The 25,896-nt window shown below is 41.2% G+C and overlaps 1 protein-coding gene across 4 annotated transcripts in view; it reads right to left on the bottom strand.

The window, feature by feature from the left end:
• enpp2 (ectonucleotide pyrophosphatase/phosphodiesterase 2) overlaps window positions 1-25,896 on the bottom strand; it is an 84,441-nt gene that overhangs the window by 15,968 nt on the left and 42,577 nt on the right. For all 4 annotated transcript variants that reach the window (XM_078397121.1, XM_078397122.1, XM_078397124.1 and 1 more), the window contains 10 exons: window positions 25,536-25,567; window positions 24,163-24,290; window positions 22,166-22,253; window positions 21,887-21,974; window positions 11,765-11,934; window positions 9,651-9,699; window positions 6,766-6,905; window positions 4,666-4,801; window positions 2,022-2,099; window positions 372-504 (listed from right to left, as the gene is read on the bottom strand). In XM_078397121.1, the coding sequence (XP_078253247.1) occupies window positions 372-504; window positions 2,022-2,099; window positions 4,666-4,801; window positions 6,766-6,905; window positions 9,651-9,699; window positions 11,765-11,934; window positions 21,887-21,974; window positions 22,166-22,253; window positions 24,163-24,290; window positions 25,536-25,567 (1,042 nt within the window). The remainder of the gene's footprint in view (window positions 1-371; window positions 505-2,021; window positions 2,100-4,665; window positions 4,802-6,765; window positions 6,906-9,650; window positions 9,700-11,764; window positions 11,935-21,886; window positions 21,975-22,165; window positions 22,254-24,162; window positions 24,291-25,535; window positions 25,568-25,896) is intronic.

Raw genomic sequence — 25,896 nt, 5'->3', positions numbered from 1 at the left:
TATAGCTATTTGTTTTGCTCTGCTACTAAATGAAAAGTTACATGAAGGTCTGACCAATGTAGGAATATTTATATGCATAAATATTCCTGTTGTAATTTCTGTTGTAAAAACAGTTTATAGCCAATTGGTTCTTTCTGAAGTATCACCACCACACAAAACATTGAAGACAACAGCTAATCAGCAAACACCAGCTTCCCACAAATATAACTGTGGTTGGCTTTGTAATATTGAGGAATAAATGCTAGCTGGATTCCACGTTCCTTTCCTACTAGAAATAATAGCACGGGTTCAGTACCTGGCCAATCTCAAGAAATAAACCATCAAAATGTAAAGAAAATGCATAACCAGATGAAAGAAAAATCTAGACTTACCGTTTAACTTTATCAAGCGTGTCATAAAGACCATCGTAGTCATAATCAAACACAGGTCCACTTAGCACATTGATTCCATTCCGCTCTGTTGCCAGTCGCTTGACCATTACCTTGTGAAAATGGTTCCACACTTCTACTCAGCAACAACCAGAACAGGAAGAGAAAAACAGCAAATGAAGGCAACACAATGGTTAACAAACACAAGATTACGATGCAACTGATATTACTTGGAATAAGTAATCTGTTGACCCGCCTTCAACAGATGCCTCACCAACACATAAAACAACATTCTTGGACGTTATCGGGATGGTAACGCAAAGAGATGGATTATTGTATGCATCATAGTACTGCCAAATCTATTGTACCATTGTACTTTTGTGCACAACCCGCAGGCATTGCCACTTTCATTTCACTGCACATCGAGTATGTGTATGTGACAAATAAATTTGACTTGACTTGACAGCAGCCAGTTAAGTGATGGTTTTACACGTTGACTGAAATTTACAGGTTAATATTAATATTGATAAAGCTGTAAAATACTTGGCCCTTGACTATTGTGATCCATGCTCAAGATTCACATCCCTGGCAGTTCAGCTGCACTTATAAAACATTGTAATCAAGAGGAAAATTAATAACCATGCACAATCTCAAGTTGTTAACTTGGAGGGCACTGACGCGTATTTCAAAAAATACTTTCTTCTCTTCTGTAAATTATTGCTCCAGGAAAATTAATGGACTGGGACTGTTTACTCGTCATTTTGAAAAAGAATACAAAAAGAGTTGTACGGTCACTGATGACAATATGTTGCAACCTAAACCTTCCAACCAGATGGAAAGACTTGGGCTGGTGACTGTCCAGTAAAATTCATGACTTTGTGAAAGAAGCGTGGAGCCATCTTCTTTTTCATTCAATTACACCACCACTTTGGATTGTTTAGCTCAGGAGCTGGATCATTTAGAAGGATTTAAAGGGATAACTTTAACATTGAGGAGTTCGCTGTCTCGGGTTGAGACCGATGTCGGGAAGCTCCGAAGCCGCACAAAGTTCGATCGTCCCAACCCGGGGTTAGATCGCCTGGCGTGGGGGAGCTGAGATTCCCCCCCGATGCAGGAGCTTGATCACCCCATTGAGGAAGGCATGATCGCTGGCTACAGGAGTCAAGATCATCCCGTCAACGGAAGGTTAGAGGCCCCCGACCGCTGGAGGACAAAGAAGGGAAGAGATTGAACTTTCTTTCGCCTTCCATCACAGTGAAGAATGCGGAGGAGTCACTGTGGTGGATGTTCATGTTAAAATGTATTTTGTGTGTCCTGCTGCTTTTTATTGTTATGACTGTTGGCAAATGAAATTCCTCGTATGTTGCAAAACATACTTGGCTAATAAAGTATGATTATGATTGTGATTATGATATTTTTGAAAGATGGATGAAAAATAGGCCTGGGGCAGATCAGCCATTGTGCTCAATGGTGAGTCAGGTTTGACGGGCTAAGTTAACTCTTCCCTCTCCTTATTTTGTGATCTTGTGAATCCTTCCACATCAATATCCTCAGGAATCACAACTGCAAAAAATAACTTTAAATCTTAGTACAATGAGGAAAACAAATTCTACTAGTTGCCCACTTTTCCTTTCTGATTTTCCAAGTACTCACTTTTAAAAGCAGGATACATTGGAACTATGTTGGAAATTAGAAGAGCATCATATTTAGCGTCAAGGGAGGATCCAAGGGCTGTAAAATTAGGAAAACGTAAATTGGGCAGTTGGGAATTACAATGAAAGATATATTTTCAAAATAAAACAAATTCTGTACACCTGATTTAGTATTGCCACAAGTCAGTACTTACACGGTCATTTAAAATTTCAATGATAAATACTGCACATATGCTACACAATGACTGGAGATCTAATTGCCATGCTTTCTGATAGTTATAATTACTGTTGTCAGATCGCAGGCAGAGGCCGGGTATCCTGCAGCAGGGGACTCACTACTTGAGTCCTCAAACCCATTCTCACTCTCTGCAAGGGCACAAATCACGAGTGTGTATACTTACTAAAGAAATAAGACAAACATACTTAATCTGAATTTCAATTCTGGTCTAACAATCATCTAATCCCTAGCTGTGAAAGCCTGGGTTGGATTACCTGCATAAGAAATGTATTTTTCCTTGCAGCATTGTCAGAAGCCTTGATTATGTGGAACAACTGTAGAAACTTAGATTCTTTGGCCCTGAAAAGGGATGACTAAGAGAGGCTTTTTAAGCATGTAAGCTCGTGAGCTATTTGGAAAAGTCAATCTAGCATCAGTGAAACGGTGATGACAGCCTAGAAACATAGAAAATAGATGCAGGAGAGGCCATTTGGCCCTTCGTGCCAGTACTGCCATTCAATGTGATCATGGCTGATCATCCACAATGTGCCTGCCTTCTCCCCATAAACCTTGATTCTACTAGCCCCTAGAGCTCTATCTAACTCTCTTTTAAATCCATCCAGTGAATTGTTCTCCACTGCCCTCTGTGGTAGAGAATTCCACAAATTCACAACTCTCTGGGTGAAAAAGTTCCTTTTCACCTCAGTTTTAAATGGCCTCCCCTTTATTCTTAAAATGTGGCCCCTGGTTCTGGACTCGCCCAACATTGGGAAAATTTTTCCTGCATCTAGCTTCTCCAGTCCTTTTATAATTTTATACGTCTCTATCAGATCCCCTCTCATCCTTCTAAACTCCAGTAAATAAAAGCCCACTCTTTCCAATCTTTCTTCACATGACAGTCCCGCCATCCCAGGGATTAATCTCGAGTTAACCACGTGTATGTTCAGATGGCATTTTGAAACCACCTTGGTTTTCTATGCATAAGAGACCAAGTGAAGGCAAAGGAAAACACACATTGGAACCATTTAAGGAGGTGGTAATGGAGCATGGCAGGACCTTGCTTTTTTTCACGTCAGAATGTACAATGTTGAATCAAATGATTTCTCCTGTTGGTGACCTTTTATCAGAACTTTTATCTGTTCTAATGAAAGGCCATTACCCTGCAATGATGACTTTGCTTCTCCTTCATCAGATGCTGTCAGATCTGCGGGGTAGTTGTAGCATTTTCTGTTATTTCATAATTCCAAAATGTGTTTGGAAAATTGGTTTCCAGCTTTACAAATTAAATACTGCATAAAACATTATTTACAAAAGTTAGCAGTGGCCCAACTGAATGATGCATCAAATTAAAATCAAGACTAAAATTGTTACAAAATGTTGCACAAAATAATCGGATAACATTTTCATATCTATCTCACAAATAATCTGTGAAGAGAATGCTTTCTTTAATATGGTGCCTTGTATTTTGCTGAGTGGATGCTGATGAGTTGCAAAGATCATCTTTAAAAACACAAAGGAGTTGCTGGGATTTTAATATAATTATTTAGGTTTATTGAATTTTTATGTTGATACTTAGCTTAAAGCACTTCAACTATCCCCTCCCATTCTGACCTCCATTGTCAGAGTGAGTGAGATCCAGCGCAAATTGGAGGAACAGCACCTCATATTTTGCTTGGGCAATTTACACCGCAGCAGTATGAACATTGACTTCTCTAACTTCAGATAGTTCCTCTTTCCCTCTCTATCCCCTCCCCCTTCCCAGTTCTCCCACTGTCTTCCTGTCTCCTACTACATCCTACCTTTGTCCCACCTCCTCCCCTGACATCAGTCTGAAGAAGGGTCTCAACTCGAAACGTCACCCATTCCTTCTCTCCAGAGATGCTGCCTGACCCGCTGAGTTACTCCAGCATTTTTTGTCTACCTCAGCGTAAAGCATCTATTCATTTTGATTATCGATTCTCAAGCTAGTCAAACAAAGGCTAGTGTTCAAAAATGTGTTCATGTCAACTTCATAAGAAATGGTCGCAGAACAAACCGGTTGTAATAAAACCACTCGCCTCAATTTTTGATTCAAAACAAAGGGAGGATCTCAAGTGATTAACGCCTTTCACATTCGAAAGATAATCCAAAGTGTTTCACAGAATGGAAAGTGAATTTGAAACACAACACTGGTTTGATAAACTAACCTGCAGCCTTCTTCTCTGAAGAACCAGTGCTTTCCCCAATTCAATTAAAAACTGATAATATTTTAAACATTCGATAAAACTTTAATTCTGTCAAAATGATTATGGTACCCTTCAGTTTGAAATGGATCTGAATGTGAATGAAAATATTCAACCTTTCAACTTAAATGAAGTAAATTGTTTTTGATATTGTTCAAATCTACCAATTCAGTTTTGCAAAGGTTATTCAAAGTAAATGAACTTACTGGGAGGATAAAGAAACGCATATGAAATTTGTCGGTCCGCCCGATAGGCCGTACATCTTTGACTGTGGCTTGCAGAGATGCGAATGTCAGGTCTCACGCAATTATTCAGAAAGTCCGGAACATTAAAAAGCTCCACCTACATGTGATGTAAAAGACTCTGTGAAAATAGCTCAATGAACCTTCACAGTTGCAAAGTAATTTCAAGCATTATTAACCTGGTAAAAATAAGCATTTAAGAATAGAAAACTTATAGCATGTTAATATGATTATCTGGCATTAGTAACAGATCGTTGGAATTATACTATATCGACTATATACACAACTGAACTTTTTTTCTCGTTTATTATATTGTTTACAGTGTACTGTGTTTACATATTCTGTTGTGCTGCTGCAAGTAAGAATTTCATTGTTCTATCTGGGACATCTATATACTAAATCTCTCGTTTGTTTGTTTGTTTGTTTGTTCCAAAACGGTACACGATAGCGTGACAATTTTAGGCCCACTTTACTCACCGTCGTCCCTATGGAAGAAGTTTCATTGAAATCGTTGTAATATTTTTTAAGTTATTCACATTTTAAAGTTTAAATCTATCTCCTAGGGAGGGAGGGGTGGAGAGAGGGGGGGAGGGAGAGTGGTGGGGGGAGAGGGGAGGGGGAGGGGAGGAGGGGAGGGGGAGAGGGGAGAGGGGATGGGGAGGATAAGGAGGGTTAAGGGGGATGGAGTGGGGGGGAAGTGGGGAGGGAGGGGAGGGAGTAGAGGGGGGGAGGGAGAGTGGTGGGGGGAGAGGGGAGGGGGAGGAGGGAGGGGAGGGGGAGGGGGAGAGGGGATGGGGAGGAGGGCAGGGAGGGAGGGGGGGAGAGGGGAGGGGAAGGGGGAGGGAGAGAGGGGAGGGGGAGGGGAGGAGGGAGGGAGAGGGGAGGGGGAGGGGGGGAGAAGGGAGGGCCCAACGGGTCCACTTGGTCTAGTATGACAATAAAACACTCTTGCCGCTTGACTGCTGAAATAGGCACATGCTGGGTTAGATTTCCTCACAATTCCGTTTCGCAATGAATCAGTCCAACGTGAACATTGCTTGCACAGGGTGATCAGAGGAAGAGATTCCCAATCGTAGTGCTACCCACAGCTGGCCTGCTGGATGTACAGAATAAAACCAGCCTTCAGGTCATGGAATAAATGCCTTGCTGCGTGCGGGCTGCTGCTGTTTTGTGCAGTAGATTCTGTGAGATGACTGTCTTCACGTATCCACATTCATCACAGATCAGGCACCTCACACCAGAACCTAGCCTTCTCAATCAGGCTGATATCTAATGCAAGTCCCTGGAGGAGAGGTGACCTGTCCACCCATCTCCCCAGAACCACATTGAAATTAGAAATCTCTGATCATTTACATTTTGTGCAGGTCAGTGCCAGAAATAAGCAAGGGCACAACCAAAGATATTCAGGCAGTAGATTTTCAGCGTCCTCAACTAAAATATTTAAAGCTTTTTATTATATAATTGCAATACTGGCTGTTCTTGCAAAAACATTGCAATACTCACACATTTGAACCTCTGGAATCAAAATCTGCTCAGAATATGTTTCTACAAATAATTTGCAGCACTTCGATTTTCCAACCCCTAACATTTATATGCACGGCACGGTGGCACGGCACGGTGGCACGGCACGGTGGCACGGCACGGTGGCACGGCACGGTGGCACAGCAGTAGAGTTGCTGCCTTACACCGAATGCAGCGCCGGAGACTCAGGTTCGATCCCGACTACGGGTGCTGTCTGTACGCAGTTTGTACGTTCTCACCGTGACCTGCGTGGGTTTTCTCCGAGATCTTCGGCTTCCTCCCACACTCCAAAGACGTACAGGTATGTAGGTTAATTGACTGGGTAAATGTAAAAATTGTCCCTAGTGTGTGTAGGATAGTGTTAATGTGTGGCGCGGACTCGGTGGGCCGAAGGGCCTGTTTCGCGCTGTATCTCTAAATCTAAATCTAAAAATCTAAATCTATGACGGCAAACGATGTGCTGTTCTAGCTTAGGCCTGCAGCAGCCAAACTACCTGCAATTTGCTGCATTTACCAAGCACTTTCTGAACCATTGGCACTAACCTGTTTGGGCACAGTGTATGAAGTCCAGAGTGGCATTGAAAAGGTTTCACTATAACCACTTATGTAACCTTGGTGATGCAGAATATGGTACTTGGTACGATAAAGGACACCAGGGCGACCATACAGTAGATGCTTGTTATCTGAAGGGGGGGAAGCCAAGTGTTTGTGTTAGACTACATGAACTCAGAAAGAATCAATTAAACATTATTCATTCAAGATTGAATAAACAGAAAGTTTCTACAGAATACAGCATTCTTCTGTTTCAGGTGGGGCGAGGTTGAGGGAAAATTCTTGGAGATAAAATTGAAATGGTCATTTGTGCTGTGGCCTAACATAGCAAGGCTACCATTTGAGATGACATACCTGCAGAATCGTCCAGAGGGCCTACCTGGAATTATTGGAACAAATAGGCCAGGATATTGCAGGCATTTGCAGGTCTAATAGGATTGTCACACTATTTTAACTTTCCCAATATAGACTGGAACTGCCATGGCTTAGATGGGGTGCAATATCTCAAACGTGTTCAGGAACATTTGCTCAGGCAATATGTAGAGAGCCCCACAAGGGAGATGGGGCAGTGGGTGAGCCTTGTAGGACCAGCCACCATGGGCCAATCAGCTTTAAAATAGTTCTTTGGCAAGGCCAACTTTGATGGTATTAGACAGGAACTCGGAAGAGTTAATCGGAGTAGGTTGTTTGGAGGTGAAGGGACGTCCGTAAAGTAAGGGCATTAGTAGTGTGATTGAGAAAGTGCAATGGTATGCATGTTTCTTTCATAATAAAGGGCAAGGCGAGTGAGAGGAGGAGACTCTGGATGACAAGAGAAATTGAGGCTCTGGTACAAGTAGGAGGCATGGGTCAGGTATAGGCAACTGAGGTCAAGTGTATCCCTGCAGCAATATAGGGGGTTGAAGAGCACACGTGAGGAAATGAGGAGGGCAGATGAGATTAAGGTGAATCGAAACAGATTTTAAGCATACACCAATGAGCCAAAACATTATGACCACTGACAGGTGAAGTGAATAATATTGATTATCTTGTTACAATGGCACCTGTCAAGGGGTGGGATATATTAGGCAGCAAGTTAACAGTCAGTTCTTGAAGTTGATGTGTTAGATGCAGGAGAAATGGGCAGGAGTAAAGACTTTGACAAGGGCCAAATTGTTATGGCCAGACGACTGGATCAGAGCATCTGTGGAACGGCAAGGCTTGTGGGCAGCTGCTAAAGGATCTGCTGCTAACGTTTTGGTGCCAGATACCACAGGACACCTTCAGGGGTCTTGTAGAGTCCATGCCTCGGCGGGTCGGCGCTGCATTTGCGGCACACGGAGGATCAGCAGCATATTAGGCGGGTGGTCCCAGATTGACCCTGGGATGGCAGGACTTTCATATGAAGAAAGACTGGATAGACTCGGCTTGTACTCGCTGGAATTTAGAAGACTGAGGGGGGATCTTATAGAAACATATAAAATTCTTAAGGGGTTGGAGAGGCTAGATGCGGGAAGATTGTTCCCGATGTTGGGGAAATCCAGAACCAGGGGTCACAGCTTAAGGATAAGGGGGAAGTCTTTTAGGACCGAGATGAGAAAACATTTCTTCACACAGAGAGTGGTGAGTCTGTGGAATTCTCTGCCACAGAAGGTAGTTGAGGCCAGTTCATTGGCTATATTTAAGAGGGAGTTAGATGTGGCCCTTGTGGCTAAAGGGATCAGGGGGTATGGAGAGAAGGCAGGTACAGGTTACTGAGCTGGATGATCAGCCATGATCATATTGAATGGCGGTGCAGGCTCGAAGGGCCGAATGGCCTACTCCTGCACCTATTTTCTATGTTTCTATGTTTCTATGTTTTGGCTCATCAGTGTATACTTTGTTCTTTTTTCCGTTTGCACACAATCTAAGTGAAGCACTCGCAGGACTTTTTGGTCTTTGGTTATATTTGGATGCCAATCAACAATGCTCGAGAAAATTGACATTGGAGCTCTCTCGGAAGAATATATTAAAGATTTGTAATATTTGCGGACGAGCAGATTTAAGCAAGTTACACATTGATGCATTTTTCATCAGGCTAGATAACCAAAAGGGCTAAAATTTCTCCAACAGCAAAGAAAGTCAAAGAATCCAGAAACAGTTGAGCCATGTTGAAGGCCAAGTTTTGTCCATGTGATTGTGATCCTGCTGAATCAGGCAGGCTTTTGTGTTGGTTGGGTAAACTGCACTGCCACTCAAAAAGAAAACAAAGGTTTACTTTTAAGTGCTCAATAGATCTTACAAACACAAAATGCTGGAGTAACTCAGCAGGACAGGCAGCATCTCTGGAGAGAAGGAATGGGTGACGTTTCAGGTCGAAAAGAAGGGTCTTGACCCGAAAAGTCACCCATTCCTTCTCTCCAGAGATGCTGCCTGTCCCGCAGAGTTGCCCATTCCTTCTCTCCAGAGATACTGCCTGTCCCTCTGAGTTACTCCAGCATTTTGTGTCTATCTTCAGTGTAAATCAGAATCTGCAGTTCCTTCCTACACAGATCTTAAGGGCATCTGTAATCATTTCTATAGCCTTAAATCTTCATTTGTAACAGCTAAATAGCATTAAACTTCTTTTCTTATTCAAAGAAAAAGGGAATGATAGAATCTCAGAGAGATGAAGACAACTGAACCAGTTTTGTGCTAAGGAATAAAGACATTGACACTTCCAGTAAAGGAAGAATTTGCCAACAGGGTTTTTGCAACCACATACAACAAAATCCAATATCTCAAATTAAAATATTAAAGCAGAAATGTGTAATCACTTTCACGAATAATGATGTTAGCTTCCTAAACACACTCTTATTATCAGTATCATTTAAAAATAGAATTGAAAGTGAATATGCCGACAGCCCTAAAAGACTTACCTTCCGTTCCCCAATGCTGCAGACGCTTATTCAGTTCATCTCCTCTGTTCTAAAATAATTAACATAAATGTAAAAAGTCAATTAAACCATTGACTTTAATATAATCAGCAAATCTGTTTATAAGGTAGACTTTCAATTCAGAGAGTTAGGATGAACATACAGCTGTAATTAGTTTATTTGCATAAGGAATCAAAGATTGGTGGCGCAGCAGTAGAGTTGCTGCTTTAACAGCACTGGAGACTCGGACTCTAGGCTGACTACGGGTGCTTTCTTTACCAAGTTTGTACGTTCTCCCCATGACCTCGTGGGTCTTCTCTGGGATCTCCAGTTTCCTCCCACACTTCAAAAATGTACAGATTTGTAGGATAATTGTTTTGGTATAATTGTAAATTGTCCCCAGCGTGTGTAGGATAGTGTTGGTGTATGGGAATCGCTGGTCGATACGGGCTCGGTGGGCCGAAGGGCCTGTTTCTGCGCTGTATCTCTCAAACTAAAACACTAAATCTACATTGATACAGCGTTAGATAGACACAAAATGCTGGAATAACTCAGCGGGTCAGGCAGCATCTCCGGAGAGAAGGAATGGGTGACGTTTTGGGTCGAGACCCTTCTTCAGACTGAGAGTCAGGGGAGAGGGAGAGGTAGAGACACTCTCTCAAGGGCTTTCTCCCTCTCTCTCCATCCCCTCCCCCTTCCCAGTTCTCCCACCAGTCTGACTGTCTCCAACTACATTTTATCTCTGTCCCGCCCACTCCCCTGACATCAGTCTGAAGAAGGGTCTCGACCCGAAACGTCACCAATTCCTTCTCTCCAGAGATGCTGCCTGTCCCACTGATTTACTCCAGCATTTTGTGTCTATCTTCGATTTAAACCAGCATCTGCAGTTCTTTACAACACATTGATGCAGCCTTGATACATTGACTTATGGTGTGCAAGTCCAGGGGAGTAACCATGGTGATTCCAGCATAAACTCCAGAAACATGGGAATGAAGACTACAACATACCTGATGGGAGTGTATAGGAGGCTGGTGAAATGGGGTGGAGTTGTGGATGGTACAAGACTGCAAAGGAGATCAAAAACTGTATTTCCCAAGCACACTGTCAATGTTTGGTGGGTAGGTGTAAAGATGGCTGAGAACAAAGCTTCTGAAATAACTATACCCATCAGAGAGCTGAAGCAGCTGGGAACTCTGGTTTCTGAGGAAAGCACTCCATCACCTTGTGTGCCACAAGGAAAATAATAAAACCACATTTTTTGGCCAACCTTCCTGAATTTAATCTGGTCATAGTTCCTTTATTGATTGTCACAGCTCCAATTCAAAATTAAAATCATGCCAGATTCAGGCAATCATCAAGGGGCATAACATTTCAGTCTGAACAAGGTTGATACCTACACTCAGTACCAATTACAATGACCGGAGATTGCAGTGAATAGTGTCATTCCCCTACTTCACCCCTTACAGCCACCATTCTGCCAGGCACAGGTGTGGCACGGTGGCGCAGAGGTAGAGTTGCTGCCTTACAGCGCCAGAGACCCGAGTTCGATCTTGACCACGAGGTGTTGTCTGTACGGAGTTTGTACGGAGTTTGTACGGTCTCTCAGTGGATTTTCTCCACACATTCCAAAGACATATAAGTTTATAGGTTGTATAAGAAAATAACTGCAGATGCTGGTACAAATCGAAGGTATTTATTCACACAATGCTGGAGTAACTCAGCAGGTCAGGCAGCATCACTGGAGAGAAGGAATGGGTGACGTTTCGGGTCGAGACCCTTCTCGATTTATAGGTTTATAGGTTAATTGGCTTGGTAAAATTGTAATTGTGTGTGGGATAGTGTTAGTGTGCGGGGATTGCTGGTCGGCGCGGACTCGGTGAGCCGAAGGGTCTGTTTCTGCGTTGTATCTCTAGACTGACAAACTAAAGAGAAGGTTTCCATTCAGAATAATGTAAAATAAAGTAAGTTATGAATAAATAAAGTTAAGAATAAATAAACAAATGGAGATTTTGCCTGTTAGTCCAGTCAAAAGCAAAGCTGCTTAAGAACACTTTTACATCCAGATAGTTGACCAAACCATATATGCAACTGATAGGAGAATGTGATTATTTGCTGACCCTCTCATCACATGTGCAACCCAGCTCATCAAGAACGCCTGAGGCAGCTACCACATGAGCTGGTTTGGACAATTCATCTGGTATGGACGGCCTGAATGGGGGATTCCGCAAAAGGTGGTTCATACTGCCATGGGTTCCATTGTTAGGAGCTGGATTCAGTCCAAGAAGATCTGTTGGTGAGAAACATTGACTGCTGTGACTTTTTAACAAAGGCACTGCACAACATCCATACACTCGAACTCGCATTTGTTAGCTTGTTCCTGAACTCCAGCCAAAATGGTACATGATAGCATGGCAATTTTAGGCCCAACTTACTCACCGTCGTCCTGTGGTCCTATGGAAGAAGTTTAATTGAAATCGGTGTCATATTTTTAAAGTTATTCACATTTTAAAGTTTAATGGGGGGGTGGGGGGAGTGGGGGAGAGGGAGGGAGGGGGAGAGGGGGATGGGGTGAGGGGGGAGGGAGGGAGGGGGAGAGCGAGTGGGGGGAGAGAGTAGGGGGGAGAGGGGGAGGAGAGGGTGCTGCACCAATGCAGGAGTGGTTTGGGCCCAATGGAATTTATAAAGATGAGAGGGAATCTTATTGACACATATAAGATTATTACATGGTTGGACACGTTAGAGGCAGGAAACATGTTCCCAATGTTAGGGGAGTCCAGAACCAGGGGCCACAGTTTAAGAATAATGGGTAGGCCATTTAGAACGGAGAAAATGAAAAACTTTTTCAGTTAGAGAGTTGTAAATCTGTGGAATTCTCTGCCTCAGAAGGCAGTGGGGGCCAATTCTTTGAATGCTTTCAAGACAGAGCTAGATAGAGCTCTTAAGGATAGCGGAGTCAGGGGGTATGGGGAGAAGGCAGGAACGGGGTACTGATTGAGAATGATCAGCCATGATCACATTGAATGGTGGTGCTGGCTCGAAGGGCCGAATGGCCTACTCCTGCACCTATTGTCTATTGTCTATTGCACATAATTCAGCCGGACATCCCGAGAGAGGCAAGCTTTCCTGGCAAGATGAAATCATCTTTCTGATCCCAAAATCAAGTCTTCATATTTATGCGTAATATATTAAGGCAAGATATTACACCTCTGCTCTGGGATCACATTTTACTTCCACAATATATCAAATCAAAAATCAGCTAAATTCAATCATGCAAACAACAATGTAGTCAGTAAATAATGACCAGACAGAGAAAAAATGAAGTTAGGTAGGTGACCTCAAAACTAAATACAATTGCTATTAAACTAAAAAAGTAGGGTATTAAGGTAGAAAATAGGGTGAATATGGGGTTATGGGGTTATGGCCGGAGAATGGGGTTGAGAGGGAAAAATAGACTAACCATGATTGAATGGTGGAGTAGACTTGATGGGCCGAATGGCCTAATTCTGCCCCTGGAACTTATGAACATGGTGGCATGATGGCGCAGCAGTAGAGTCGCTGCCTTACAGTGCTTGCAGTGCCGGAGACCCGGGTTCAATCCCGACTACAGGTGCTGTCTGTACGGAGTTTGCACGTTCTCCCCATGACCACGTGGGTTTTCTCAGAAATCATTGGATTCCTCCCACACTCCAAAGACGTACAGGTTTGTAGGTTAATTGGTTTGGTATAAGTGTAAATTTTCCCTAGCACGTGTAGGATAGTGCTAATGTGTGGGGATCACAGGTTGGCGTGGACTCGGTGGGCCAAAAGGCCTGTTTCCGTGCTGCATCTTTAAACTAAACTAAACTGAAAGGGGCCATAACGGAGCAGTAAATAGACAATAGACAATAGGTGCAGGAGTAGGCCATTCGGCCCTTCAAGTCAGCAATGCCATTCAATGTGATCATGGCTGATCATTCACAATCAGTATCCTGTTCCTGCCTTCTCCCCACACCCCCTGACTCCGCTATCTTTAAGAGCTCTATCTAGCTCTCTCTTGAAAGCATCCAGAGAATTGGCCTCCACTGCCTTCTGAGGCAGAGAATTCCACAGATTTACAACTCTCTGGCTGAAAAGGTCTTTCCTCATCTCCGTTCTAAATGGCCCACCCCTTAATCTTAAACTGTGGTCCATGGTTCTGGACTCCCCCAACATTGGGAACATGTTTCCTGCCTCTAACATGTCCAATCCCTTAATAATATTATTTTATTTTATTTTTCATATTTCAGATACAGCGCGGAAACAGGCCTTTTTTCGGCCCACCAAGTCCGCGCCGCCCAGCGATCCCCGCACATTAACACTATCCTACACACACTAGGGACAATTTGTTTTACATTTTTACCCAGTCAATTAACCTACATACCTGTACGTCTTTGGAATGTGGGAGGAAACCGAAGATCTCGGAGAAAACCCACGCAGGTCACGGGGAGAACGTACAAACTCCTTACAGTACAGCACCCGTAGTCAGGATCGAACCTGTGTCTCCGGCGCTGCATTCGCTGTAAAGCAGCAACTCTACCGTTGCGCCACCGTGCCGCCGTTATACAATATAATAATCTTATAATAATCTTATAATATAATAAACATATAATCTTATATGTTTCGATAAGATCCCCTCTCATCCTTCTAAATTCCAGCGTATACAAGCCTAGTTGCTCCAGATCTCTTCGTACATCCCCATTTCCTAACTTGACACCGTTCAGATAATAATCTGTCTTGCAGGTACAGCAGGCCTTGAAGAAAGCCAATGGAATATTGGCCTTCATAACAAGAGGAGTTGAGGTCTGAAGAAGGGTCTCGACCCGAAACGTCACCCATTCCTTCTCTCCTGAGATGCTGCCTGACCTGCTGAGTTACTCCAGCATTTTGTGAATAAATACCTTCGGTTTGTACCAGCATCTGCAGTTATTTTCCTACACTATATCCACTGGCTCTCCCTTGTCCATTTTCCTAGTTACATCCTCAAAAAATTCCAGAAGATTAGTCAAGCATGATTTCCCCATCGTAAATCCATGCTGACTCCCATGTTCTGAGATGCAAGATATTCAGAAAAGGCAAGGGTATAAAATATCAGAGGCTGGGTAGCAGTGCCAATGAAGGAACACTGTAGAGATGAAGACAGGAGATTTGCTTGAGAAATAAATTTTCAACTGAAAAGCAAGAAGGGAGCTATCAGCTTACTTGAGGTATTCTGCTGGCTACAAAAGAGGGAGATAGAAGAGTAAATCTGCAAGGGAATGAATGAAATGTGCAAGGGGTGTGGATTGGCAATATTGATTACCCCAATATTGATTGGAAAAAATGTTAGTTAAAGGGCATACAAGGGGGAAGAATTTCTTAAATATGATCATGAGGACTTAGCCTTGGCTAATTATGAAGGGCAGCCATGATTGAAGGCTTGATGGGCCGAATGGCCTAATTCTGCTCCTGTCACGTACTGTATGATCTGATGACTTAGTTGATCATTATGTTCCAAACCAAACGAGCATTGCTGAATCTATAGTAGTTCTGAGGGATAAGGTGGACAAAGTAGGAACATGCCATTGGAGAACATAGGTGAGCAGTATTATTGGACCATAAGGTTTAGATGAGAGGCAAAGAGTAACACAAAAGCAGAACTTCTAAATTACAACTAACCTTAGTGGAATTAGAAGGGATCTGGCTAAAATAAATTGGAACCCAATATTAGTTTGTAAAACGATAATGGAATGATGTATGATGTACAGGCTAGCTTCTTTTCCCCATGGGAAACAGATATATTTTGCGTCAGATTCCAGCATCTGCATTCACTAATATTTCAAATCCAATCTGTTCAATCTCAATCCTGAGAGGTTTTTCCAGGAAAGTATTGATAGGCCAGCATTTGTTAAAGGCCAAGCCAAAGTTTTTACTTGAGAACACAGACTGAACTTATTCGATGAGGTAACAGAAAGCATTGATGTTGGGAATTTTATGAATGCTTTTGATAAGATAATAGTCGGCCTGATAGCAAAAGTTGAGGCAGATGGAATTACATTGTGATGAGCAACAAGGCTAGGAAATTAACTTACAGGGGAAGGCTGATTGTGAAAGTAAATGGAAGATAGACGCAAAAAGCTGGAGTAGCTCAGTGGGTCAGACAACACTCTGGAGAGAAGCAAGAGGTGACCTTTTGGGTCAAGACCCTTCTTCAGAGTGAGAGTCAGGGGAAAGGGATACAAGAGATGTAGACAGTGATGTAGAGAGATATAGAACAAATGAATGAAAGAAATGCAAAAAAGTAACAATGATAAAGGAAATAGGCCATTGTTAGCTGTGGGCAAGGTGAAAACGAGTTACAGACAATGTGAATCAACAAGACGACTTTGAAGCTTGTCCAATGACTTGGGTAGGGGAGGGATGAAGAGAGAAGGGATGCAAGGGTTACTTGAAGTTAGAGGAATCAATATTTAAGCTGTCCAAGTGAAATATGAGGTGCTGTTCCTCCAATTTGCATTTGGCCTCACTCTGACAATGGAGGAGGCCCAGGACAGAAAGATCAGTGTGGGAATGGGAAGGGGAATTAAAGTGTTTGGCAACTGGGCAGATGGTTGTGTTGCAGATTGGTGGATGTTAGACAATGGTGTTCCCAAGAGTAGAGTGCTGGGACCTCCATTGCTTTTGATATACATCGATGACTAAGACCTGGGGGTAAAACATCCAAATATAAAGAAGATACAATGCTTGGAAGTGTGGCAAACAGTGATGAGGATAGTAATAGATCGCAGGACAGAAAGCAGGCTGCTAGGATGGGAGGATGAGAGATAGATTAAATTTAAATTATAAATGGTGAAGTGAAACAATGTGGAAGAATGAATAAGAGACATTATGGATGAAGTTCCAGTTCTAAAGGGTGTACAATAATGGAGGGACTGGGGGTACATGTACGTGCTTGAAAGCAGAAGTAACATTAAACATGTTGTTAGTGAACTATTGGGGACCTTGGGATGCATAAACAAAGCACATTCAATTCTAGTCACTGCTTTTTAGGAAAATATGAAGGGCATAGTAAGGGTATAGAAACATTTTCTTGAATGGTTTTAGGGATGTGTGAGCTCAGCTCCAAGGTTAAAATGATGAAACGTGACTATTGAGAGCAAAGATTTAATAGAGGCATAGAAGATCATGACTAAAGTGAATAAGACATATTGAAAGGAATTGCTCTCATGAGCTAATAGTTCAAGGACGTGTGGACACAGCTTTACACTGGTCAAAAGATTCATGAGGGATGTAGTTTTGGGTGTAAGAATCGGGATGGCACATTGCAGCTTTGCAGGACTTTGGTTTGGCCACATTTTGAGTACTGTGTGCAGTTCTGGCCATCCCCTTACGGAAAGGATGTGGAGGCTTTGGAGAGAGTGCAGAAGAGGTTAGCAGAATGCTGCCGAGAATAAAGGCTATTAGTTAGAATGAGAGATTGAACAAACCTGGATTGTTTGGAGTTCTGACTCTTTGACATAGATAGAGTAGACAGTCAGAACCTTTTTGCAGGGTCGAAATATTGAATATCAGAGTTTAAAGGAGATTTGCGTGTAAGCCTTTTTTCAAAAACACAGAGTGCTAAGTGTCTGGAACACACTGCCAGGTCGCAGAGGCAGATATTACTTGCGTTTTGGGGGTTTTTAGATAGGCATGTGGATATGCAGGGAGTGGAGGGATATGGGTCATGTGCAGGCATAAGGGATTACTTTAATTTGGCATCATGTTTGCAACACGTATTGTGGGCCCATGGACCTGTTCTTGTGCTGTGCTCATCTATGTTCTCTGATATCTTCTGTGGACCATCAATTATAAAATGTTCTCATTCATAAAAAATTAAAAGAAAAGTAAATGTCACATTATGTGACTTTCAACAACTGAACCCATAGCAAGAAATGGCATGGACATTTAGGCCAAATATTAAAATCATTAACCCCCATCTCGGGTTTGGTGAAGAAGCACTTAGTGAGACAAACAAGTCATATTTCCTCATCTTTGTACGCATTTCTTTTGTAAAGACTACATAGAGGAAAAAAATTAATGCTTCAGTGAAGATGGTTGTGAACAATTGCAGCAGGATCTGGATCGATTGGCCAGGTGGGCAGAGGAATGGTTGATGGAATTTAATACAGAAAAGTGTGAGGTGTTGCATTTTGGGACATCGAACAAGGGCAGGACCTACACAGTAAATGGTAGGCCTCTGGGTAGTGTTGTAGAGCAGAGGGATCTAGGAGTACAGATGCATGGTTTCTTGAAGGTCAAGTCGTAGGTAGATAAGGTGGTCAAAAATACTTTTGGCACTTTGGCCTTCATCAATCATTGTATTGAGTGTAGAAGTTGGAAGGTCATGTTGCAGTTGTATAAGACATTGGTGTGACCGCATTTAGAATATTGTGCTCAGTTCTGGGCACCATGTTATCGGAAAGATATTGTCAAGCTTGAAAGGGTTCAGAAAAGATTTACGAGGATGTTGCCAGGACTAGAGAGTGTGAGCTGTAGGGAGAGGTTGAGTAGGCTGGGTCTCTATTCCATGGAGTGCAGGAGGGTGAGGAAAGATCTTATAGAGGTGTACAAAATCATGAGAGGAATAGATCGGGTAGATGCACAGAGTCTTTTGCCCAGAGTAGGGGAATCAAGGACCAGAGGATATAGGCTCAAGGTGAAGGGGAAAAGATTTAATAGGAATCCGAGGGGTAACTTATTCACACAAAGGTATGGAACAAGTTGCCAGAGGAGGTAGTTGAGGCTGGGACTATCCCATTGTTTAAGAAACAATTAGACAGGTACATGGATAGAACAGGTTTGGAGTGATATGGATCAAGCGCAGGCAAGTGGGACTGGCGTAGCTGGGACATGTTGGCTGGTGTGGGCGAGTTGGACCAAAGGGCCTCTTTCCACACTGTATCACTCTCTGACTAGTGTTGACTTGTTGATTGACAAAGAAGTCATTCTGATAAAATGTACCTTGTTTCCTTCCAGGTTCTGATGAAGGGTCTATGACCTGAAACATTAACTCTGTTTCTGTTTGCACAGATGGAGTCTGACTTGCTGAGTGTTTCCAGCATTTTTTTGTTTTTACATTCAGAGCATATATTTTTTGCCTTTGATAGAAGTAGCAGTCTTCTTGCCAGGCTATGAGAAAGATGAGAAGAAAGCCAGATTACAGAACGTGACACAAGATCGGCAGGTGCTGGAATCTTGAGTAAAATGAAAAGATCCGGAGTCACTCAGCAGTCGGGCAGCATCTGCGGAGGGAGTAGGAAGGTGACATTTTGGGTCGGGATCCTTCTGTAGACCCGAAACGCTGTCTATCGATTCAATCCACAGATGGTGCCTGAACTGCTGAGTGACTGAAGCGCTTTGTGTTTTAAACATGTTCATGAAGCTGGTTCATTACAACCAATAATCTAAAACAGATGAATAACCATCATAGAGAAGAAAGTAGATTGACCTTTCCCTGCTTTTCATAACATTGTGTTTCTATATCTCTAAATATTCCATTCCACATATAAAACTGAACCTATTTGGCGGGCTGACTATTGAAAACTCTTGGGTGGACACAAAATACTGGAGTAACTCAGCGGGTCAGACAGCATCTCTGAAGAGAAGGAATGGGTGACGTTTCGGGTCGAGACCCTTCTTCAGACTGAAAGCTCTTATTTTGTTATCTAACAAAGTCTAAGATTCTAACTATCTAAACTTCTAAGAGAAAATCTCATTAATGTGAACATCTATTCCAAATGCTGGTCATTTTGATTCCAAATTTTCTTTATTACTTTGAACGTGTTCTGCGGTCAATATTTAGTGTTTAGTAGTGTTCCTAATCTACCCTAACTACAATTTTCAGTATGTTGCATATATTTTTCAAGGCAGCCAGCAAGAAAGCCGATATTTCTATCCTCATCAACCCTCCAATATCAAGGATCAAACAATGTGGCTCAACCCTGAATTATGCCAAGAACTTGAATGTTCCCATTGTCTGTGTTTGAACAGAACTCTCTGTAGCTGCTTTGATACAATTAGGTTATCTTTTTGTTTTCTTTCTGCCCAGCACTTTTTATACTGGTTTATCAAACTCAATTTGCCCTTGTTCCATCTTTCACGTAATGATTAAATCAATTTTTAGATCAAGCTACCTTATCAGATTCAAGTTCTCGACTTTTCTTGGCATGAGTTTACATTGAGCTTTATTAATGCAAATTAGTAATGATAAGGATCAAACATGCTCCTCTGATATCACAAAGAAACTCTGTTTTCCTCAATTTTTAGCCTGAATTTGGATTTAAATTATGTTTAGGCTTAAGATTAAGCAATTTGTCAAATGCTTTTTATTAACCAAGAGATGGCACTGTGTTTTTTTGGGAAACCTGCGCATACAAAAAAAAAAGATATATAATGAAGTTGAAGCAAATGTCTGCTACTGAAACCTATGCAGAGAACTGGCACATCAACTAATCATGAAGTTCGGACTGATTGGAGAAGGAATGCTGTTTTTTTGATGTAACCTTGGATTTTCTGTGAATAAAATTGCAAAGAACTGGAACATCACACAAAACGTTAAAAAACTCCAGAAATGATCAGTTGACCTGACCCAATGATCAGTCAGAGTGGCCAGGTATAAATCCTTGGGGGACTCAGGAGCTAATAGGAAGATTATCTAGTGCTGCCGATTCTCTGGCAACCACAGAATGGGTAAGAAGGGAGCCAGGCACTGTTTCCCATTCAGTTGAACACGTGGAGAAATAATGAAAAGGGCTGGTCCATTCTGCTGTATCAAACCAGGAGCTTGGGGCCAGATATGCACGAGTCAGGCGGGATTCCAACATACTGAAGAGATGGATGGGTTGCCTTCTGTCTGAAGGTAACTGTGTGCTCTCTCTACAGATGCTGCCTGTCCTGCACAGTATTTTCTGAATTTTCTGTTTATATTTCAGAATTCTAGTATCTATAGCTTTTCCTTTTGCAATGTTACATACAGATGGAATTAGATTTATATGACTCTCCAGTCCCACATCCCATTGTGCAGACGATGGAGGTAATAATCAATACCAAGAAGTTACTTGCGTAGGTGTATACTGTTAGAACCCTTGTTTGTTTGTCTATATGCCAAAATAATTTGTCTGATGGGAAAAGCTGACCAGCCGAACACTGCTAATTACACTCCCACTGTGTGCTTAAAGCCGATTGCTGGAGTGATCAATTTTGTAAACTTTAAGAAAATCTACTCAGAAAAAAGAGAGAGAATTTGGCACTTGATTCCCTTTCCATTAATATTAATCACCAGAGAAGATTTTACATAAGGAACAGTGTCTCTGAATATTTATCTCAAAGAGACCAAATTATCAGAAAGTGTTTACATCACAGAAATGGGTCCTTTGGCTGAATGCTTGTCTTTATGCCCTGGGCAAGTCTGCTATTATCGTACTTTTTACTCACACTATTAACATAACCTTCTATTCATTTCGCTTTCATTTCTTATCTTTTCGTTGGCAAATTTTATTTGTTTCAATCTATACGAGAGTGAACTCCAGATTGTAGCTATCCTCTCAGTAAAGAGCTTTTTCCCCAAATTCCTCATTGGATTTGTCAGTAATTTTGTAACTGACATTTGGGTTTCCCATGACTTGTACACTATCAAAGACTTCTTTAGTTCTGAAGTTGTCTTCAAAAGAAAATAACCTATATATTTTTTTCTTTCCTGAGAAAAGAACTCCAAGTTGTTCACAATTGCAGTATAATCTATCAGTTCCTACCAAACCTCCAATTTATTTGTTCCTAAGTATACCTCGCAATAACAAAATAAAAAATGTGTCATAAGCAACAATCCAGTAAAAGGGAGCACAGAATGTACTTTCTAACAGAATAACTGCTCGGAAACCTTCCTACAAACCATAGAACACAAGGGAACAGTGAAAGCATTTACTATTGTTATTTGGTTGCCTTTTCATAGTGTGGAATTCATTATATTAATCGCGGTATATTAATGAACATATGTTCAACACTTAAGATCTTTAGATATATCTTTCACCTTAAAACTCCCCAATTTATTTTTGAAAGGTTTAGTCCCTAAATGTTTGATGTACTTTGAATAACTAAAGTAATTTGGTCTTATGTTTTTGTGGCAGAATGCAGTTGAAATGACCTGTTGTTAGCTATACTTTTCCAACAATACATGCATTTTGATATAAATCTAAAAAGAAACTTACCGCACATAACATTATACAATTCAATATTTTCAAAAGGTGGCACTTTTGTCTTAAACTTGAAACTTGGCCCATACCCAATAAAAACAGTCTAGAGAAGAAAACAAAATAAATTTGTCGACATTAACTTATCAAACGATTCCACTAACACAATTCATACAACATTTATAACAAAAAGTGAACTTGATTACGGATTTTATTTCTATCCAAGGTGAAAGATTCTCAAAATTAAATTAGTAAACTATCGTTCAGGCAATTGAAGGTATTACCATATAATCCTACCTGCATACTATTGATTTTATTGTCATAACCATGGTCACCTTGAAAGTTACATTTTCCAGATGGTTTTCTGGTTCCCTCCATTGGTTTTCTAAATGTAGAAAGAAAAGTTAATTTGTACCTTCTTACATAGTACTCACATAAACATAATGTACAAACATCGTACGTTTGCTTATATATTTGATCCATGCAAATCTTTGGATCAAAATGATGAGGTATACCTATTTTGCTAACATCACACAAGTCATTTACTAACAGATATAAATATAGTGTATCTTGCTTCACCGATAAGCCAGAACATGCCCATAAGTATCGAGGCCTAAATTTCCATCATTGTCCAGTCTTTCCAAACACATATTTAGAAATATATAAAAGATAGACACAAAAAGCTTATATTTTTGCTTATAATTTGCTTTTGCTTATATATAGCGCACATAGGAACAGAAGGAGTTGCAAATACCTTCTCTAGCCTAGCACGTTTCTCCAGGAGGTCTATTACTGTAGATCAATGTCATTGTTTAACGGAGGCAAGATAGTTTACGAGTTTATATCCCATTTTGCACAAATAGATGCATTGCCTTTCCTCGCTTATACTCGGTGCAACACCTCACTCGCTAATGTACTTTAACACAATTCATGTGTCTATTTGAAAGCATTTTATTCTAAATAATTAAACACTCACATTGGGTTTACAAGTTCAAGGAAGTAAATTGGAAATATTTAATTATTTAATGTCCAGATTTAAACTAATTCTAAATTTAGAAATAGCTAGGAATTGGTTCACAGTAAGGATGTAATTCCCTTTTATTGTTGATTGAAACACAACTCAGTAAGAAGCCGCAAAGAGCCGTGAAATCTGACACGCCCGATATCCAAAAGAGAAGTATTGGTGACATCTAATACAAATTATTGATTCCATTTTAAACTTTTAAAAAACCCTTTCATGTGTTTTGAATGAATACCATCCATTAAAAAATATATTTCTGAAGAAGGGTCTCGATCAGAAACATCACCTATTCCTTTTCTCCAGATATGCTGTCTGATCCGCTGAGTTACTCCAGCTTTTTGTGTCTATCTTTCTTTTATATATTTCTAAATATGTGTTTGGAAAGACTGGACAATGATGGAAATTTAGGCCTCGATACTTATGGGCATGTTCTGGCTTATCGGTGAAGCAAGATACACTATATTTATATCTGTTAGTAAATGACTTGTGTGATGTTAGCAAAATAGGTATACCTCATCATTTTGATCCAAAGATTTGCATGGATGCATTAAAGGGAATCGAGGACCAGAGGACATAGGTTCAAGGTGAAGGGAAAAAGATTTAATAGGAATCTGAGTGGTCACTTTTTTACACAAAGGGTGGTGGGTATATGGAACAAGCTGGCAGAGGAGGTAGTTGAAGCTGGGACTATCCCAACGTTTAAGAATCAGTTAGACAGGTGCATGGATAGGACATGTTTGGAGGGATATGGACCAAGCGCAGGCAAGTGGGACTAGTGTAGCTGGGACATGTTGGCCGGTGTGGGCGAGTTGGGCCGAAGGGCCTGTTTCCATACTGTATCACTCTATGACTCTATGACTAAGTTTACAGAAAGGTTATTATACAGAAGCCTAATGTCATTAGTGTCTTATTGAGAGACACTGTCACAATTTGCAAGAGTATGAAGTAGAAACTACGATATTTACTATATCTCAAAAATCCCACATAATGCAGCTGCACTTAACTGATATGGCTTTGCACTAATGTCCTGTTTTTTGCAGATATTTTCTTTCACTGAATTTGTGCAATGTATAATTGACACATCATTTTATTTTGTGTTTGGCTGAGCCAATGTGCCTGTGATGCTGTTGTAAGCAAGATTTTATTGTACCTGTACCTCACTGTGCTTGTGCATATGACAATAAACTCAACTTGACTTGACTCTGCAGCGCTGAAAGCCATCTTAAAATAAAAGCAAGCAACCTATGGTTTGAATTTAACAAAGCATAATTACCTTGCGACGAGCCACTTCCGCTCAACCATTAAATGGATATCTTCAATTCTTCTATTGTTAGCATAATGCAAACGCTTTGGAAGGTTCATCTTCATGTAGGGCTTAAAGTGCTGGTCAGGTCTTCTGCACTGATTGCAAATGAAATGGAACCAATGTTATAATACAACCAACACTTGATAGAAAGTAGGCAGGACAGTGGTAGAGTTGCTACCTCGCAGCACCAGAGACCTGGGTTCGATCCCGACTATGGGTGCCATATGGAGTTCACACATTCTCCCCCGTGCAAGCCCGGGTTTCTTCCGGGTGCTCCGGTTTCCTCCCACAAACCAAAGAAGTGCAGATTTATAGGTTAATTGTCCCTCGTGTGTAGGGTAGAACTAGTGCATGCATGATTGCTGGTTGGCGCAGACTCAGGGGGCCGAAGGGCCTGGCTCTATGCAGTATCTCTATAAACTGTACTTATAAACAATAAAACCAAAGCAAATTATGCAAGGGTATAGCACTAAGCAACAATTGCTTTTAGCTATGGCAATAATATGCACACAGTGGAAACTAGTCTATGCAAAGGCCAATTTAGTAGAGGCCTCGCAGCTTTCCATTCCTGAACAAAACTAAGGTGCGCAGTATAGCTGATATAAGTAGACCATTACATTATGATGCATATTACTTCCCAGAGCAAACTTCACAAAACACACGAGATCAAAATGAGCTCTGCAGCACCAGGGCAACATTTGAAACCAGAATCAATTGTCTGCACATAATTCTGCCACAAAAAGGCAAACATGTGATGGTAGAATGGGCACATAGTTACCTAACACTGGGAGTGTGCAGAACAGGCATATCATAACATACGTTCATACGCTAGGAGCAGCATCAGGTCATTCGGCCCATCAAGTCATTCGGCCCATCAAGTCTACTCCGCCATTCAATCATGTCTGATCTATCTCTCCCTCCTAAGCCCATTCTCTTTTTGAATTAATTCACTTACTTCATTTACTTCAGCTTCTAGACAAAAGGCTATTAATTTTACCATAATTAGTAAAGATAATGATTTTTAATAATTGGAAAATTGGTTAGTCTGTAGCTGCCAATATGTTATGATCAACCATTCAGTATTCCTGTAGAGGCAATATGTAATAGAGAATAACATTATAATCCTCCATATGTAAACCTTTGGTGATTAGATCAGTAATGATAACATGTATTTCTGTTTCTATGTGTGCCAGACTGGTTTCTGCTCATTCACCTCAAAGAACAGAAATTTATGAGCTTGTGAATGCAGAATTGTTTTTTAAAACCTTGACTACCTTCAATATTTAATAACATTTAACCATCCTTCTATTTAAATATTCATTTTCTTACTACATACTCACAGTAAGGTTGGCCACCAATACCTTGGGATCATCTGTGAAGAAAGGCAATTGCATTTTAAGCAATGGACAGGACAATGAAAGTGCAGCAAAAAGTTTACTTAATAAATATTATTTTTAAAACGTTCTTATATTCTGAGCTGAGAAACCAAGTGGTTGCTTCTACAACAATATCATATTCTAACCAGATTGCACCAACTATTGCAGTATGTAAGCAACGATGATAGCCTTCAGAGGTAGAAGGCTTTTGTTTAGTTTAGAGATACAGTGCAGAAACAGGCCCCTTCGGCCCACCTAGTCTGCACTGACCAGCGATCCCCGCACATTTACACTATCCTACACATGAGGGGCAATTTACAATTAT

Source organism: Rhinoraja longicauda, chromosome 4 (assembly GCF_053455715.1).
Source record: "Rhinoraja longicauda isolate Sanriku21f chromosome 4, sRhiLon1.1, whole genome shotgun sequence".
Classification (NCBI taxonomy): Eukaryota; Metazoa; Chordata; class Chondrichthyes; order Rajiformes; family Arhynchobatidae; genus Rhinoraja; species Rhinoraja longicauda.
This window is presented reverse-complemented; position numbering and strand designations above follow the sequence as displayed.